Below are 16,308 nucleotides of genomic sequence, written 5' to 3'. Positions count from 1 at the left end.
TCCAGTCAGGTGGCTGTCAGGAGCCCATAAACAAAAAAGATAACAAGTAAAGCACTAAAACAAGTAAGAGGTGGAGTTAGAAGTTATGAGAAGCTTGCATGATGTCAAATAGATTCAACCTCAGCAAAATAAGCAACATCAGTTACTCATTTGGGGTTTCTACGGCGTGACTTCACTCAGCAGTTTGTTGGTTTGAGATTTTACAGTCATGTAACATGTGATGGTAAAATATTTTTCATTTGAATACCACAGCTGGGATTTTCTGTTGCTTTCAGCCTGCTTCCAGTCAGAGAAGTGGGGGTTCTTCTGAGTTCCAGACGAAATCTAACGACATAAAAAAAAAAAAATTAATTAAACAGGCTTGGCATGCGCTCACACCCACATGTTTTTTATGAAACCTAGTAGGCAAAACAATGGTGCATTGGAACATACTGAACGTGCAGAACCCGGTGTGTTTCTGTTTCCTAAAGCAGGCCGACTTCAGCGAACACCCACTCAATTATAGTTACCTGAATTATGAGGGTTTACATGAAATGTTGCTCCATCTTTACCTCTTTAAAACGATCTGGGCTGAAATAACTCCACTCACTCCACAAAAATAAATTCTGTCTAGATTGATGAAAACACAAACAAAAAAATCACACTTCTGCAACTTTGATAACTTTTTATAACCTTCTGGAGGAAGTCTTCTCAGGCTCTGAACACATCAACACACAGAGCACCCACTGTGAGAAACCCTTACTATAAGTTAGCTGTGATTAAGATTTAAGTTTTAAGTTTTTTATTTTTTTTTTAAGTCCAAAGTTTCTTCCTTTGTTTGACTTGGTCCCTGGTCTTCAGTGTTAAACAAGCTGCACTGTTAAAATGTGTAGAAATAAACACGAAACTGAGAAGAGTTCTTCTTACTTCAGACTTGAATGTATTATTTATTTTCCAGAACACAAAGTACTGAATTTTTACAAAGTGGTAGGAAATGATACAAGATTTTTTTTTTTACAAATAAAAATTTGAGGAAGGTGTTGTGCACATGATCTAATACTTTCTGAATCAAAGGACAATGGCAAGTCTTTTAGATTGTCTCTCTACAAGTTTTGCACATTTAAAGCCTGAGATTTTTGTCCATTTCTCTTTACAAAAAACTTGAGCTATGAAATGGTTGGACAGCATCTGTTTTCAAGTTAGAATTTGGTCTGGACTTTGACTGGTCCATTCTAAAACATTCTTTTGCTCTGAACACAAAAAGGTTGCTTCTTCATTGGCACTTGCAGGTTTGGTCGTAGTTTTACAAAAAAGTCAAAATTCCCGAGAATTTGGAGTAGAATAGATGGAACGTCACAACAACTCAAATGTCAAAATCTAACATGGCCGCCTGACTCTGTGATAGAGAAATTAGAAAAGACACACAAAAGTGACTGTAGATCTGCACCTCTGACAATTTGCATCTCAGTAAATCAGACTTCAAAGTTTTGGTTGTTCATTATGTGAGGAAATTTTTCATCTATAGTTCGTTTACTTTGGCCCGAATCCATTGATTGAATAAACTCACAACTGAGTTGTTTTTTTTTTTTTACTCATTAGAGCAATTCTGAAAATTTAGGATTTGAAGAAGTTAGAAAGTCAATGCACTCCACACTTTTTAAGATTTTAATTTGTAAACATGTTTTAAGAATCCCTTAATTCTCCTTCATGTTGGTCTGTCACATAAAATCCCAAGACGTTTGTCGTTGTAGCGTCACAATACATTAAAAAGTTAAAGTGGTGTGATATATACACATTTATTCCCAACTCATGCCAGTCTACCTCTTGGATGTCACAAGGCTCTTAGTCTCATGACAGAGTTTAAACCATAAAGATAGAGTAAAAAGCAAAGAGAACTGATAACCAAGCTAAAACGTCAAGCAAGTCATATTTATTTACTTTTGTGGACTCAGTCAGTCTGTCAGTCTCCTACAGTAGTAAACAAACATAGCTCACTTTAAGAAATTACGTGGATGTTCTTAATTTTAGATAAACAAAATTAACTGTCATTTAGTTTACAGATGTTTGATATTTGAAGACAAAACCTTTAAAAAAGCCACAAGAATTTTCTGTTTAATTAAAAACAGAAATAGAAATATGTTAGAGATAAATAAGTGCTTCTGCTATGACATGCATGCCTCAACTATGGACCAAAGTTACAAAGAGCAAAAAGTGAGACTGTATCATAGTCTGATTATGGCAAAATGCTCACGTCTTTGTTCTCCTCAAAAGGTCCCAAAACCTCCATTACACATTGTAAGATTTTACTGTGTGCTAAAAAACACACGTTGACTCAGATGAGACATCTGGATGTATTTAGAGGGATGATGCCTCTACCTCTGATTAGTGATCTCCTGTGTTTGCTTCTACTTCATGATTACTTCTGCAGCTCGGCTATCAAGATGACATTTGATCATGAGGTATAATTTTTTATCTTTGTTGAAGCTCAGTCTAATTTTACTTTTTGCTTTGCAGTCAGGATGCAAATAGACAGGATCATGTGAGTCTTGAAAACTATCTTGTGTTTTTCTGTTTTATGCAGTCAGACAAACTGAAACTGAAAGAGCAATATTTTAAAAACACATCTATGTGGATTGTTATCTAAATATCTAATTCTAGAAGAATTTAGTGTTATGTATTACTGTTTGACTCTGCAAGAAGGGTATTACTTTACTTTCAAAATGTAAACCATATAATCCTGATTAAATCCAGAAGAAGAATCAAATTTGAAGAAATGGCCTGAGTAACAAAAAGAGTTGTTAAATCTGTTCATTCTTGCTTTTGGTTAATTTGACCAGTTTTACTATTGCTTTCATCCTGTTTTTGTCTCCTACTAATAGATTGCCAAACCAGGTGATAAAAGCAAATGTAAGTACAGTAACAAATGATCATAGAAAACGATCATCAACTTTTTACAAACTCTAAATTGATTCCATTTAAGGAGGAAGTGCAATGTTTGATGTGCTTTTTTGCAGATGTCATCAGAATTTTCACTAAATGTCAGCTTCCTGTCAAAGATAACGCCTCGATATTTATATGACTAAAAGATTCTGCACTGTAATTTAGTTTTAAGTATAAAATCCTTCAGCTGACCAGGTGAGTCATTCTCTCCTTGCCCAGTAACAAGCTGATAATAACTTGATCTGCAATGGTTTCTGTAATTGTTAGTGTACATGACATACAATAATGAAAAGAGAATACAACCCAGAGGATATGACTTCTAGACGCTGTCATCAATCCTTAGATTGTGTTTTACAGTGCATTGCAATGGTATACATACTGCTACAGTTTTTAAAACACAAACCTTAATGTAATTTAATTGGGATTCCATGCATAAAAGTGATATCAAAGCAAAAAGATTTAATGGTTTTGAAAGAAATTCTGACTTTAAATGTCTGAGAAAAGCAGTTTTTTTCAGTAGCCGTAATCCTCTTACATACAAATGAAATCTAAAAAGTGTGATGTACATTTATTTGCTTTGTGCAGCCGTGTTTGGCTGCAGTTACAGCAGCAGATTTTTTTTAGGTTTGTCTCTAGCAGGTTTTTCTCCTCTGTGTAGGAAAAGCATCCTCCACCACCGCGCTTCCCATTGAGATAGTGGGTTTATGATCATATGCAGTGTTAGTTTCATACCACACATACCAAAAAATTAATTCTGGTCTCATCTGACCAAAGAACTTCAACCACATGGCTTGTAGCAAACTGGAGGTTTTAGACTCAAACTGGTCCTGATAACAGGCTCTCCAACTTGAGTTGTAGGTTTCTGTGGTTCTTCACAACTACCTGAACCTGACCTTTCAAATTACTTTGGCACATTTGCAATTGTGCCATAATCCTCTCATGTTCAGATGATGGATTAACCAGAGCTCTGTGAGATATTGTTTCAGAACCTAACCCTGCTTTAAATAACATTCTCTCTGTACTGTCTGCTGTGTTCTTTAGTCTTCATGATATTTGTTTTCAATCAACTGCAATCTGCTGAGTAACTATGACCTATAGAATGAGAAGCATCACAAGTGTGTTTATGTGTGTAAGCACGGTTGGAGTCACGAGGAGCTCTGCACGGCGCTGAAGGTTGTGACTGATCTGGAGTTCTACCAATCATTTACTACACCTGCAAAAGCAAGTCAGGAGTCAACATAGTAGCAGATAGATAAAAAAACACATTTATTCTGTCCAGTTTCATGGATCAAAGGTTTATATAAACTTGGAAGTGGTTGGAGAATGTGTTTAAGGGCGTCTCCACACAAGCTTAGGGGAAATACTGAGTTTGTTCTCCGGAGGCAAAACTGAAACTGGCTTACGGTACAGCAAAAGAAGAATTTCCTTTCCCGTAATTTCCCCTTCCTCTTATGTTGTCCAGCACATGGCTGACACATCATATCTGTTCCTAAATTAATAAATGGCAACAAGCAAGACACATTTCTTAACACTTTTTTTTGCCACCATTAAAGTCTCTTAAACAAATTTCCTGTCCTTATTTTAAAGCTCTGTGAAATGAGTTGTATTTAAAATGAAAATGCGTGTTACATCATGTGACTTCCTCCACTGTATGATCATATGACCCGCTCTGTTGCAGGTGTTATATTTCAGAAATTGTCTGACTGTAAATTGTGACTAAAACTAACTGGCAAGTTATTCTCAGGAAATGCTGTGAATTATTGCTAACTTCCTCTTTGGATGATTATAGTTAAAAAAAATTATAATCTAAACCATAATATGACTCATTAAATTATTTTCTCACTACTCAGATTACAGGCAGTCAGCAGGATATTAGGACACAAAGGAGTCATTTATTGAAATCTCTTATCTATCACTGGAAACCTATTTGAATTAGTTTTTGACAAAATATTGTTAAGTCAAACATTAACACCAATATGTAAATGACACAGCATTTCACAGTGAAACAGGCAACACGGTAAAAGACATTATCATTATAACTTGATCTAACTGGCTGTGTTAAGAAACCACCAGGAGATGGCAGCATTTCTCAAGGCATCACTTAAACAGGATACACAAACTCTCATCTATATCAATCTTTAAACTTGATCAATTGGCAGATTAGATCACTTATAACATGGGTTTTGTTGTAAGTGAAATAATCTGTCAATGGAAATAGTACTTTTTAATCTGCCAAGGAATTTATGACTTAAAACAAGTTTGAATATTTTATTGAAAAGGTACTTGTAAGTTTGTTTTGTCTTATTTCAGGTGTACTAAGATATTTGTACTAAAAAGTAGGCAAAAATTACTTGGTAAAATTTTCTGTTTTGGCATTATAATTTAGTCTTGATCAAACATTTTGAACACGTCTTCCTAATAAAGTGAGCAGTACGTGTATATTAAATTTGTACTAATAAAACCAGCATGAATTACCTTAATGCTGAGAACTCAACAGTAATTTTAACATTATTTTACATCTAATAGTTGCAACAACTTACAACTGATCAGAGTGAACCGCAAAAAGTGCTAACTGTTGCTTTATTGTGAAAACCCCAGAAGATGGCAGCATTTCCAAAGCATCACACACAATATAGATCAGTTTAGAAAACACTCTGAATTTATATTAACATGATTTTATACGAACGGCCTCCTCCTACTTCCTCTCTCAGATCTGTTAGACTGAATCAATCAGATTAAATGCTGGACCTCTTGAAGGATCCAAAGCGGAAAGAAACGTCCTTCTAATAAAGCAACGATGTGTTTGGAATTGGAAACTAAGAGGGAAAGCTGTCTCTTGTAAACTCGTCTAATTTCATTACCCTGCATATCTCCTCAGCTTAGTCATTCACACTGCTGGCTGCTCTCACACTGCGAGTCAAAAATAATGTATCAGCCTCTAAAATGCGGCAGTCGCTTGGTTCAGGCTTTACTTTGCAAACTGTGTAATCTGATTATTGGATCAATAACAGAGCAACATTTGAAGCATTGCTCGGATAGCTGGCTTCCTCTCGCGTTGCACATTGCTGCCATTCAGCACTCGTTCTCACTTTGTAGGTGACAAAGTGTGAATGCGAGCAGGAATTCAAATGGAAGGCCTTTTAAATGAGTTGAGTCTGGAAGTAAAACCGTGATCACATCTGGCTCTGCTACCGTCTCAGGGACACAAACATCTGTGCATTCCCTGAATTTGAGAAGCTGATCTGACATCTTCAGTTTAGCATATGTTGCTTATGCTAAATTAAATATTTTCTAACGGTCTTAATCAATAACTTGTCACCTTATTCAATTATCGAAAATACTTACAAACAAGACATGGACAAAGTTTATGTGCACACAATAAACACATTTCCAAAGAACTTATTTTAAATCTACTGTACATGCACTTGTAACTTGTTGATTCTACTCATAATAAGGTCATATTTATTTATTTTAATCTATAAAAATTACCAAATGTAGCTTCAGCTATCCATTCCTGTTCCAACAGTGAGTAAAAAGTAACTTACATATTGGGCAGAAGTTTATCAAAGCCCATTTCTTCAGGTATAAAATGTATGTTCTGCAGAAAGAAAGGGATTTGAACAAAGTTTTAACTGGAAAAAAGTATTTGTCTGTGTTCAAAGAAACTGTTGGCAAAAATATCTTTGTGAAACGCAAGTGAGTTCTGAAGAAAAATACAAGGAAATGAGGGAGAATTAAAGCCTTTTGCACAACGATTACTGTAATCATTCAGGAGATGTGGTAACTAACCATAAAAATATTTATTGACAATAAAATTTTCTGGGACACAAAAATGAGAAATAATTCACACACGGAAAAACCCAAAAATACTCAAGAAGTCCAAATTCAAAACCACAATAAAAGGAAAGAAAACCCTGAAATTTTGAACTAAAATGGAACATCTTCATATTAAAAATACTACCTTCTCTCAGCGTGTTCATGGATAAATATGATCTGACAGCATTTGAAACAATATCCTTGAGAAACTACACCAAAACCACATTGCACTGGCTGATCTATAACTGTCCACTTTTAAAAACATCAACTGAGCCACAAGAATCTCAGAACACTGGCCAAGCAATCATATTAAAAATAAACATTAACACTGATAAATAAAAACACTTTATTTTAAAAGAAATGTTTGTTTTGTTTGTTTTTTGTTTTGTTTTTTTTAAAGGCCTTGTGATGACTGTCACAAAGCACTAACCTCCATGAATTCTGCTCTTGGATATTGCTGCACATTGCATTTGTGAAATGCAGATAAGTGGATAATGACAATGACTGTAGCAACACAGAGCATGAGACTGAGATAACCAGGAAGGTTGGAAGAAATCCCTTCACGCTGTGATTCATCCCTGTACCCCTCTGTCTTTTTTATTCTCCCCCAGCTGCAAAAGTCTGCTGTGATCCTGTTTCCCAATCCAAACAGGTCACCGTGGCCCTCATCCTGCCAGAGCAACTGGATTCAGAGATGGAGGAGAGGGAGCAACGATGGTGCACACCATAGCCAGTTCAGATGCTGGGCCTCTCTCCCTCGTTCCCTCGCTTCTTTATCTCCATGGTGCACACATGTCGACCTGGAGCAAGGCCGTGTACTGGCAGGGGAGGCTAAAGGCAGAAAGAAGGGGGTGGATGGGGATGTGGTGTGTGAATGTGTGGGGTGTGGGGTGGGAGTGAAAGGACACAATGCTTGAAAAGCAGAGCAGATCCAGGGACTAATTGGGTCTGGTAATGGCAGGTCAGTGTTACTGAAGGGCTCGTTAGAACCAGTACAGCTCCTTGCCTTTCTTGTGCTGCTGGAGACCTGAGGAAATAAAAAAAAACATGGAAACAATGAGAAGGACAACAGTGAACGGCAGAACACAGGTTGTCATGGAGCCTTCTATGGCCAAACATGCTGGTTTAGGCGGGTGAAAAGAGCTTCTGTGATGATTATGATGTGTTGTATGTTTTTGTATGCAGGTCTGCACATGGAGGAGGGGTGGGGGGGGGTGGGGGGGTAAAGAGGGGGTTGAACCTGGAGCATGCGTTCCTGTTGTCTCCGCAAATCAGAATTGATATTAACCTGATATAGTATTGATTTTTAAACTATTGATGATCTTGGTCAAACCTATTTATAAGACTTGTAGGCCATAAAGTGAGAGTTCATGATGAGACATAATATTTATGAAAACCCTCAGTTCTCAGTTCAATCTGGTATTTGGTTTAACTTATTGTATTGTTTATTTATAAATTCACTGTTTATCTTGATCATCATAAGAAACATGTCACAAATATGTTTAATCTTTTGCATCTGTTTACATTTGTCATGTACTGTATATATATAACAGATATCATCACAATACACTTTAGAAGATGTCCAACTCATATTTAAAAATAATCCCATCATGTAGACGGTTTAAATATCAGTTATAAGGATTTCAGTTAATTCCTAGTAATAATATAACACAGTCAGATTCAATTCATAATGCCTGACTTTGCATGTGGCGACAGTGGGAGGGATGGGCTTCGTTTCACAGGAGAAACCTCCAGAAAAACCAGAAACACATCTAAAAAAATAAAGCCGGTGTCTAATTGATTGATTGGTTGATTGATTGTGTCACAGGTGGTGTAAAAGGTGGCATATTAAGAGTGAATAAACTCATTTTCATTGGTTCAGAACAGTGTGTTTCTTTATGATGTGCAAAGTAAAAGCTTGTACATTTTAGAGTTTAAATATTGCATATAGACATTTGTTTTCAAGTTGTTTGATCAGTTTTCTTAAATTTATTTATGATTTTACTTTTGTGCTACTGAGTTAACTGCTCCAAATCTATTTTAAGATTTTTTTAAAAGTTACAGCAAAGATTCATTTGAAAGTGGATTAGTTTATGGACAAATAAACATTGACCACTTTTATTAGCTGTCTTCTTTTGACATCATTTTATTTTTATTGACCACTTATGGTTAAATTGTGACACAACATTGTGGAAATTGTACACCTTCCTATTTTAGTGGCTGTAAAACTGTTTTTGAATTCCTTACTTGCAGAGTCGCTATTTGTTCTTTTGCTCTTACTGCATTTTGTTGTTAATGCAAATTGAAAGCTCAAAAACTTCTTGAATGAACATTATGCAAAGACATTTCTTTTTTGCTTTCAAAGACAAATTGAGAAAGAAACACTCGTATGATTCAGGACATTTCTGAGTGGGTACCTGCATCCATGTTGAGAGCCAGCGTCTGGCTGACATCTCCAGGGGGCAGCAGGCTCGGCCAGGAGGTGGTGGGCTCCAGCTTGCCCACTTCATAGTGGCTTGGCAAGGTGGGAAGATGAGGTGGTCTCACAGTGGGCACGAGCAGACCCCCGTAGTGAGACTCCAGAGCCGACGGTGAGTACAGTTCATGTAGAGGTCGAGGGGGGCCATAGGCTTGGGCCTGAGGGTACCCCCAGCCCTCCGGTGGGTGGGGGTGGGGATGAGTGTGGGCGTGTGGGTGGGGGTGAGTATGCGGGTGTGACAGGCCTGGATGCAGCGCCGACGCGTACGGGTCCATGGAATAAGCTGCGGCGCTGGTCTCACAGTGGGGGCGACTCTGAGGTGACGTGTAGTTACTGTCCCAGAAAGACGGGGGGAAGCTGCGCCGACTGTTAGAGGAAGAAGTTTCTAACAGACGAGAGAAAAACTCCGATCAACATCAGATCAAGTCTTGAGTCCTATCAATCAATCAATCAATCAATCAATCAAGTTTATTTGTATGACACATTTCAGCAGCAAGGCAGTTCAAAGTGCTTTACATCATAAAAACATCATACAGTCACTAATTGTGAAACTAGTAACAGGCATTGCATTTTGCCAAGTGCCATCGTTAAAATAATCAATAAAAATGTCATGTTCCGTGTTTTTCTGTGTATTTATTTATAGTTTTCTGTGTCCTTGAGTCTCTTTGTTGTCCTGTCCTCCCCTTGATTGTTCCCAGGTGTGTCTCGTTTCTGTAATTACCCTCCCGTGTATTTAATGCCACCTGTGTGTCTGCGTCTCTGTCGGGTCCTTGTCGAATGTGCGCTCAGTCCTTCGTCTTGTCCGTTGAATTTACCAGTTGCTACCGGTGTTGAGCTCTGGCTTCTGCTCAGTCGTGCTGCCTGGTTGTGTGGACTTTATTTGGGACATTCATTATTAAAATCATTTACTCATCCTGCCTGGGTCTACAAGCGTCTGCCTCACCATCACCTCAACACCACCTTTTCATGACAAAAAATCGAATATATTGGTCAATGTTCAGTAAGAATAAAGATGGTTTAAGAGCAACTCTAAACAGGTGAGTTTTTGATCTTGATTTAAAGGAACTCAGTGTTTCATCTGTTTTGCACTTTTCTGAAAGTTTGTTCCAGATTTGAGATGCATAGAAGCTGAATGCTGTTTTTTGCACAATCATTACCTCCAGATGAATCAAAACAAGACTGATATTTTTTAACTGGTAATGGCATTCAGAAACAATATCACAGTAAAACTGAACAATCTTTACAATTAATTAATTTATATTCTACGCTTTGAAACTCAAAATGTATTGTTTTATGTTTTTAGTCTGAGTAATAAAAAAAATCATGTAAGAACTCCACTGTTCTTTTTCTTAGAGCCCATGACACTGTAAACTTACAATCAAATGTTTAAAAAGACACAACTTTTTTCTTTTAGTGTCTGACATTTAATAATATATTAAATGTTTTTTTTTGTTTTAGTCTAGCTAGGATTAGCAAAATTATTTCTAACTTCAAATTCAGAAGTATACCAAGATTTCCTCAGTATTTGGTGAAATTGACCCTGATTGGGGTCAAATGTTTTCAGTATCATTTCATGATTTCTCACAATAGTTTGCTGGATTTTTAATATATTCCTCCTGACAGACCTGTTGTAGCTGCTTCATGCTTGTAGGCTGTGGGACACTTTTTCCTGTCCAAAATATTTTGTGTAACTTTTGATTTAGCTTAGTTCTACATAATTTTCTCTCATTATGACACCATTTATTTTGTGAAGTGCACTTTCCCTTATGCAGCCAAACATCCCGATGCTGGCACCCAGGTACTTCACACTTGGGATTGTGTTTTCAGGCTTCCAAGTGTTCTCATTTTTCCCTTAATTATGGAGAAAAACTTACATTTTTGAATCGTCATGTCTCCGGCATCTTCAGGCATCTGGAAATCGTACCAAAGGATGATTCAGACTTGTGGAGATGTGTCTCTAATTGGTTCAAACGTCATAAATTAACCTGTCAGAAGCTTACAAAGCCATGACATCACAATCTGGGCTCCTAAATTCTCTAAAGGAATCGTAATCTTAGTTTACGTAAACTTCTGGTTTTGAAAAAAACATAATCTTTGAAAATCTTCACTCACTCACAATATTCTTACATTTAGCAAATCATTTTGGTGACCCTATGTGACATAAAACAGGAAAAGCTTAAACAGCGTTACTGACAGTAAGAATACTGTCAGTATTCTTACTGTCAGTATAATACTGACTTATACTTACTGTATAAGTGTCTTCTTATACAGTTTACGTAAATATATGGTTTGAACTGTTTAATCAGAGTTTTGCCTGGATATTATATTGATTTAAAATCATTCTGTTCACTATAATAATTATTTAATTTGTTTTATTGCTAATAAACATTTATATCAGCTGTTTGACTCAAATGTAGATTTGTGTTTAAACATTTTTTTTTAATTTATTTATCGTTAATATTTTCATTTTGCTTTTAGTTTTAGAACTCACATCAGGATTTTAGAACCAATGATTTTTAATTTTTCGCTCCCTTCTGTTTTTATTTCACATAAAGCACATTGTGTTGCCCTTACTGTGAATACCAAGTGCTCTAAAAGTACAGATTAACTGACTGGTTGGTGCACTTATTTCACAGAAGCAAATGAATGGGAATGAATCAACGAGTGCTAAAGCATAGATGTTGCTCACATGACTGCGACACCCTCTGGGTCAGATATCTTCCTCATTGGATCATAGGGTCACAAGACCCAGGTCCAACAAGACACAGAAATAAACACAACCACGCTCCCATACACTTAAAGAGAGACACAATTTAGAAAGAGAGATGTCCATATATCCTAGAATGCTATATAAGGCAGACGCTGTAACCTGGAGGCAGCCCAGGGCTCAAAGAGTGTTAAATCATTGGCTGTGGTGACACTTCTCACTTTCATGTCAGCCCGGTGCTCCTGAAAATCTAAAAACACACACAAGCAGTTCTGACCCCATGCTAGCACCCGCTGCCCCTCTCTTCTGCGCCCCACACCTTCACCTGTTGTTTTCGCAACCCCTCCCGCTCTCTGCACGCCCTTGACAGAGATTCAATATGTCGTTATATATTTTCAGAAATATAGCTTTATATTTAGCTATTCCTCAAGAAGACCCACCATGTCTCTCATTGTTGCTACTGCACTGAGAATAGATATAAATCCGAGTAGCAGGCAGGCAGCTGACTGTGCAACCATTGTGGAGCATGAGTTGGAATCAGAGTCAGAATGGCTGCCGGGGAGATGTTTGAAGGGGATACGCCGGCGAGGCTGTACGCTTACAGCTGGGTATAAACATAGCATCTGTTGTGAGGCAGGGAGTGCTCGCTGGTGCCGAAATGAAGACGTCCGGCCTAACGAGAAAAAAGAGCGCAGAGAGAGCAGAGTGGGGCAGCGATTGAGGGGGCAGACCCTACATGGAGAGCTGAGGGACACCCTGTTGGACGCATAGAGCTTAGGAAGATTTTCAATTTCAGGTGTCCTACTCAGGGCATAGGTTCAGATAAGCAAGCATACAGTCGTTTAATTGTAAGATGGATTTTAAATATCAAAATTACAACACAAACTCTTACAAATATTTTACATTTTTTGAGGCCCAATAAATCAAACTTTTAATGACACAAATTACATAAAGCAACGCACACAGCTGCGCAGACTCTTCTTTTTTATGTGTCTTACTTCAAACTTTTGGCCCAACCAGAACCACAGAAGCCACATTATTCGGCCAAAGAGCCGTTGACCTGCATGACCTTCTGCCCTGACTTCTCCAAGACCACATCTAAACCTTCAGTCCAACTTTCTGCTGTGCTCTGCAGAACTGCCAGCTCCATCAGTGTCTTAAAATTTATGAAATACACCCCAAAACACACCTGGCACGCATTTGTGGGCCCACTATGTGTTTTGCTCAGACCGAATGTTTGCAAAATGGGACTAAGATCACAAAACTCATTTATGGGAACCACGTGTATTTACTCATTTGAACATGGATCAGAAATACCAGCAGGATACTCAATGCAGGCATTAGGTGAGTCACATTGAATAAATTCAGATCAAATTGCACAAACATTTCTACAACCAGTATGGGTGTCACTTTTTGCCAGTTGTCCTCTGTCTGTGTTGGAAAATCAGTTTAGAGCTATATGTCTAATAATTATGATAGCAATAATCATAATCATAATAAATTGGTTAGTCACAAATACTAAATTTTCCCCCAAACAAACAACATTGATATTTATCCCAGCTTTATTTTGAAAAGCTAGCAGAATATTTTGTCATCCTGGCCTATATTAGCTTTATTTACAATGATATATCTCATGACTTTAATTGTGAAGACAATAATTTCCATTAGTGGTGCAAAATATTAACAACAACATTAATATGCCTGGTTTAGACCCATTAGTCATGTGAAACCTGCAGCTACCTGTGCCCTGTTGCTCTGGCGCCCGCCGTTTGCCCTCTCCATCCATGTAGGAGCTGAGAGCCCTGGAGAAGTGCTCGTCCACCACGCTGCTGATGTCTCCATGGTAGTAAGTGAAGAGCACACAGCGAGAAGTCAGGTACTCTGCCTCGGGGCCCTCCTGCTTCTCCTTGGGGCCCTCCGCTGGCCTCGGTACTGCAGGTGTGTAAGAGGAGGAGGAAGAAGAACTGGACGAAGATGAGGAGGAAGTTGATCCTCCAGTGCCTGGGCCCCCAGACATCCCTTCGGGAACGCTGGAAGGTTCCATAAAATCCCGACTGTTGGGCGCAGAGCTGCTCAGACCTGAAGGAGCCTGTCAGGAGGAGATCAGCGGGCAGGAGGAGGGACATGGGAGGGGGAGCAGGGAGAGGATTAAGACAGGTGCTGCAGAAACACTTCTGGAAATTATTATGAGGCTTTTTGACATGCTTATCATTGTGCTGCTGCGCTGGCATGTCCATGCGCGCTAATATAAGTGCGTGAAACATCTGATTTGAACAAGATAAATTAGTCATTCAATTTAAAAGAAAAAAAATTTCAATCGTAAATGTATTAAATGTCTTGACTAAAACCAAGCCTATTCACGTTTGCGCACAAGCCACATCAACCAGCATAATGTATCCAATTTAAAAATATTCTACATTCATCTCAGTGACTCCAGTTAAACTTGGAGGGGGTGGAGGGGTAACTGAACTTTAAATATTTGCTCGCATCCTACCTGTAAGCTATTGATAAAAGCGGGAGCAGTCGGTGCGTACGGTGCGTAATGTCCATAGGCTGGATACATAACATCCAAACAGCTCATGGTAAACGAGCGGTGTCCTCACTGTTCTGCTGGAACCGACCTTCGCAACCGACTGCGCGACAACATCCCTGTTTGTGGAAGTGGGGAGAGCTCAGTTGGGGTTATGCGGCGTGAAGCAAAGCCCGTTCCAGATTTGACATGATCACTCCAGAAGGAGCGCAGTCCTTCCGCTTCCAGCGCGCTCCTCAACAGCCGCGGTTGCAAAATGTGGAGAGGTTTATGAAGCAAGCATGAGGGTGTCCTGTCCTGTGCATCGCAGTGTCGACCCCTCCTACCCCGCCATCTCCTTCCACTCCTACCCTCCAGCTCCACATTTTTATCCCCGGCAGCGCGGTTACATCCACAATATGAAAAATAATAATGGATGATTTAGTACAAATCATTTAGATTATGGACATAATGGTTGACTCCACTTTTCCTCCATTGAAAAGTTGAAGTAATTCATTCAATTTACTAAATAGGTGACATTCACATATATTCATTAATTGTATAAGACTAATAAAAGGGGATTTTAAAAAATTTAAATCTGAGACTATTGAAAAGTATGCCCAGGTTTATTTGTACAGCATTTTCAGCAACCAGACATTTCAAACTTTGAATACAAAGTGCTTTACATGATGAAAACATAAAAACTTATAATACAGTCATGTAACAAAAGAAAAGTAAAACGTTGGACTGTCAAAGTCAACTAAGATGGGTTTTTAGTTTTGATTTGACTGCACTATTTCAGGATTTTCATGGTTTTCTGGAAGTTTGTTCCAGATTAGAAGAGCCTAAAAACTGAATGCTGCTTCTGAATGTTTGGTTCTGGTTCTGGGGAAACAGAGCAGACCAGAACCAGAAGTCCTGAGTGGTATGGAAGGCCGATAGAATAACATGTATTTTGGTACTAAATCATTCAGGTATTTATTGACAAAAAGTATTATCTGAACTCCAGGGAGCCACTGTAAGGACTTTAAAATTGTGCTGATGTGCTCTGTCTTCCTGGTTTTAGTTAGAACCCGAGCAGCAGCGTTCTGGATCAGCTGCAGCTGAGTGTTTAGGCAGACCTGTGAAGACTTTGTTGCAGTAATCAATGCGAGTAAAGATAAACGTATGAATGAGTTATTTAAAATCTTGTTTAATCCTGGAAACATTCTTCAGGTGATAGAAGGCTGACTTTGTAGCTCTCTTTCTGTGTCTTTGAAGGTCCAGGTCCAAGTCCATCAGTCACATTTCAAGACTGACCTGTTTAGCTTCTAACTGTCAAATCTAAAGATGTGTGCTGACTCTTCATCAGAACACAGCTGATCACAGCTTCTCCTTCGGTCCAAAAATAACTTCAATTTTGATGTTATTCAACTGAAGAAAGTTATGGCACATCCATTCATTGAACAAATGAATGTATCTACTTAACACTTGAATGAGTTGATAGTCACCTAGTGACATTGTGCTGTAGAGCTGTGCATAATTATCATACTATATTATGTTTGTTATTATCTGACTCAGTGGAAGCATGTTAATATTAAATAGAGGGCACCAAAGATGGAGCCTTGGTGAACCCCACATGTGATTTGACTGATTTTCCTTTTGCATGTAATAGTGTATCATTGCTGTGTGGTGATAATTTGCTCTGATACTCTCATCTTGCTCCTGGCAGAACTCCTTAGATTCTGTGGGATTTAACTCACCCTGGAGAATGAAATAACCATATAAAAACCTACTCAGCAGAGACAAATGGGTTTAAATTGTCAAGGCAGAGTGACAATTTAAAGTGTAACAAAGTAAGTGTTACACTTGCTTTGTAGTTGAGAATAAACACCTGCA

General features: G+C 38.3%; 1 protein-coding gene across 1 annotated transcript; it reads right to left on the bottom strand.

Moving 5' to 3' along the window:
- Window positions 1–6,700: 6,700 nt before the first annotated feature.
- LOC102237353 (transcription cofactor vestigial-like protein 2) lies at window positions 6,701–14,702 on the bottom strand. Its single transcript, XM_005801086.2, has 4 exons — window positions 14,416–14,702; window positions 13,662–14,010; window positions 9,153–9,599; window positions 6,701–7,762 (listed from the first exon to the last, which is right to left on the bottom strand). The coding sequence occupies exons 1-4, from the start codon at window positions 14,500–14,502 to the stop codon at window positions 7,719–7,721; spliced, it is 927 nt and encodes a 308-aa protein (XP_005801143.1). The 5' UTR covers window positions 14,503–14,702; the 3' UTR covers window positions 6,701–7,718.
- Between the last annotated feature and the right edge of the window lie 1,606 nt (window positions 14,703–16,308).

This window comes from Xiphophorus maculatus, chromosome 19, assembly GCF_002775205.1.
Source record: "Xiphophorus maculatus strain JP 163 A chromosome 19, X_maculatus-5.0-male, whole genome shotgun sequence".
In the NCBI taxonomy this organism is placed as follows: domain Eukaryota; kingdom Metazoa; phylum Chordata; class Actinopteri; order Cyprinodontiformes; family Poeciliidae; genus Xiphophorus; species Xiphophorus maculatus.
Note: the sequence above shows the minus strand (reverse complement) of the source record. Positions and strands in the feature narration are given on the sequence as shown.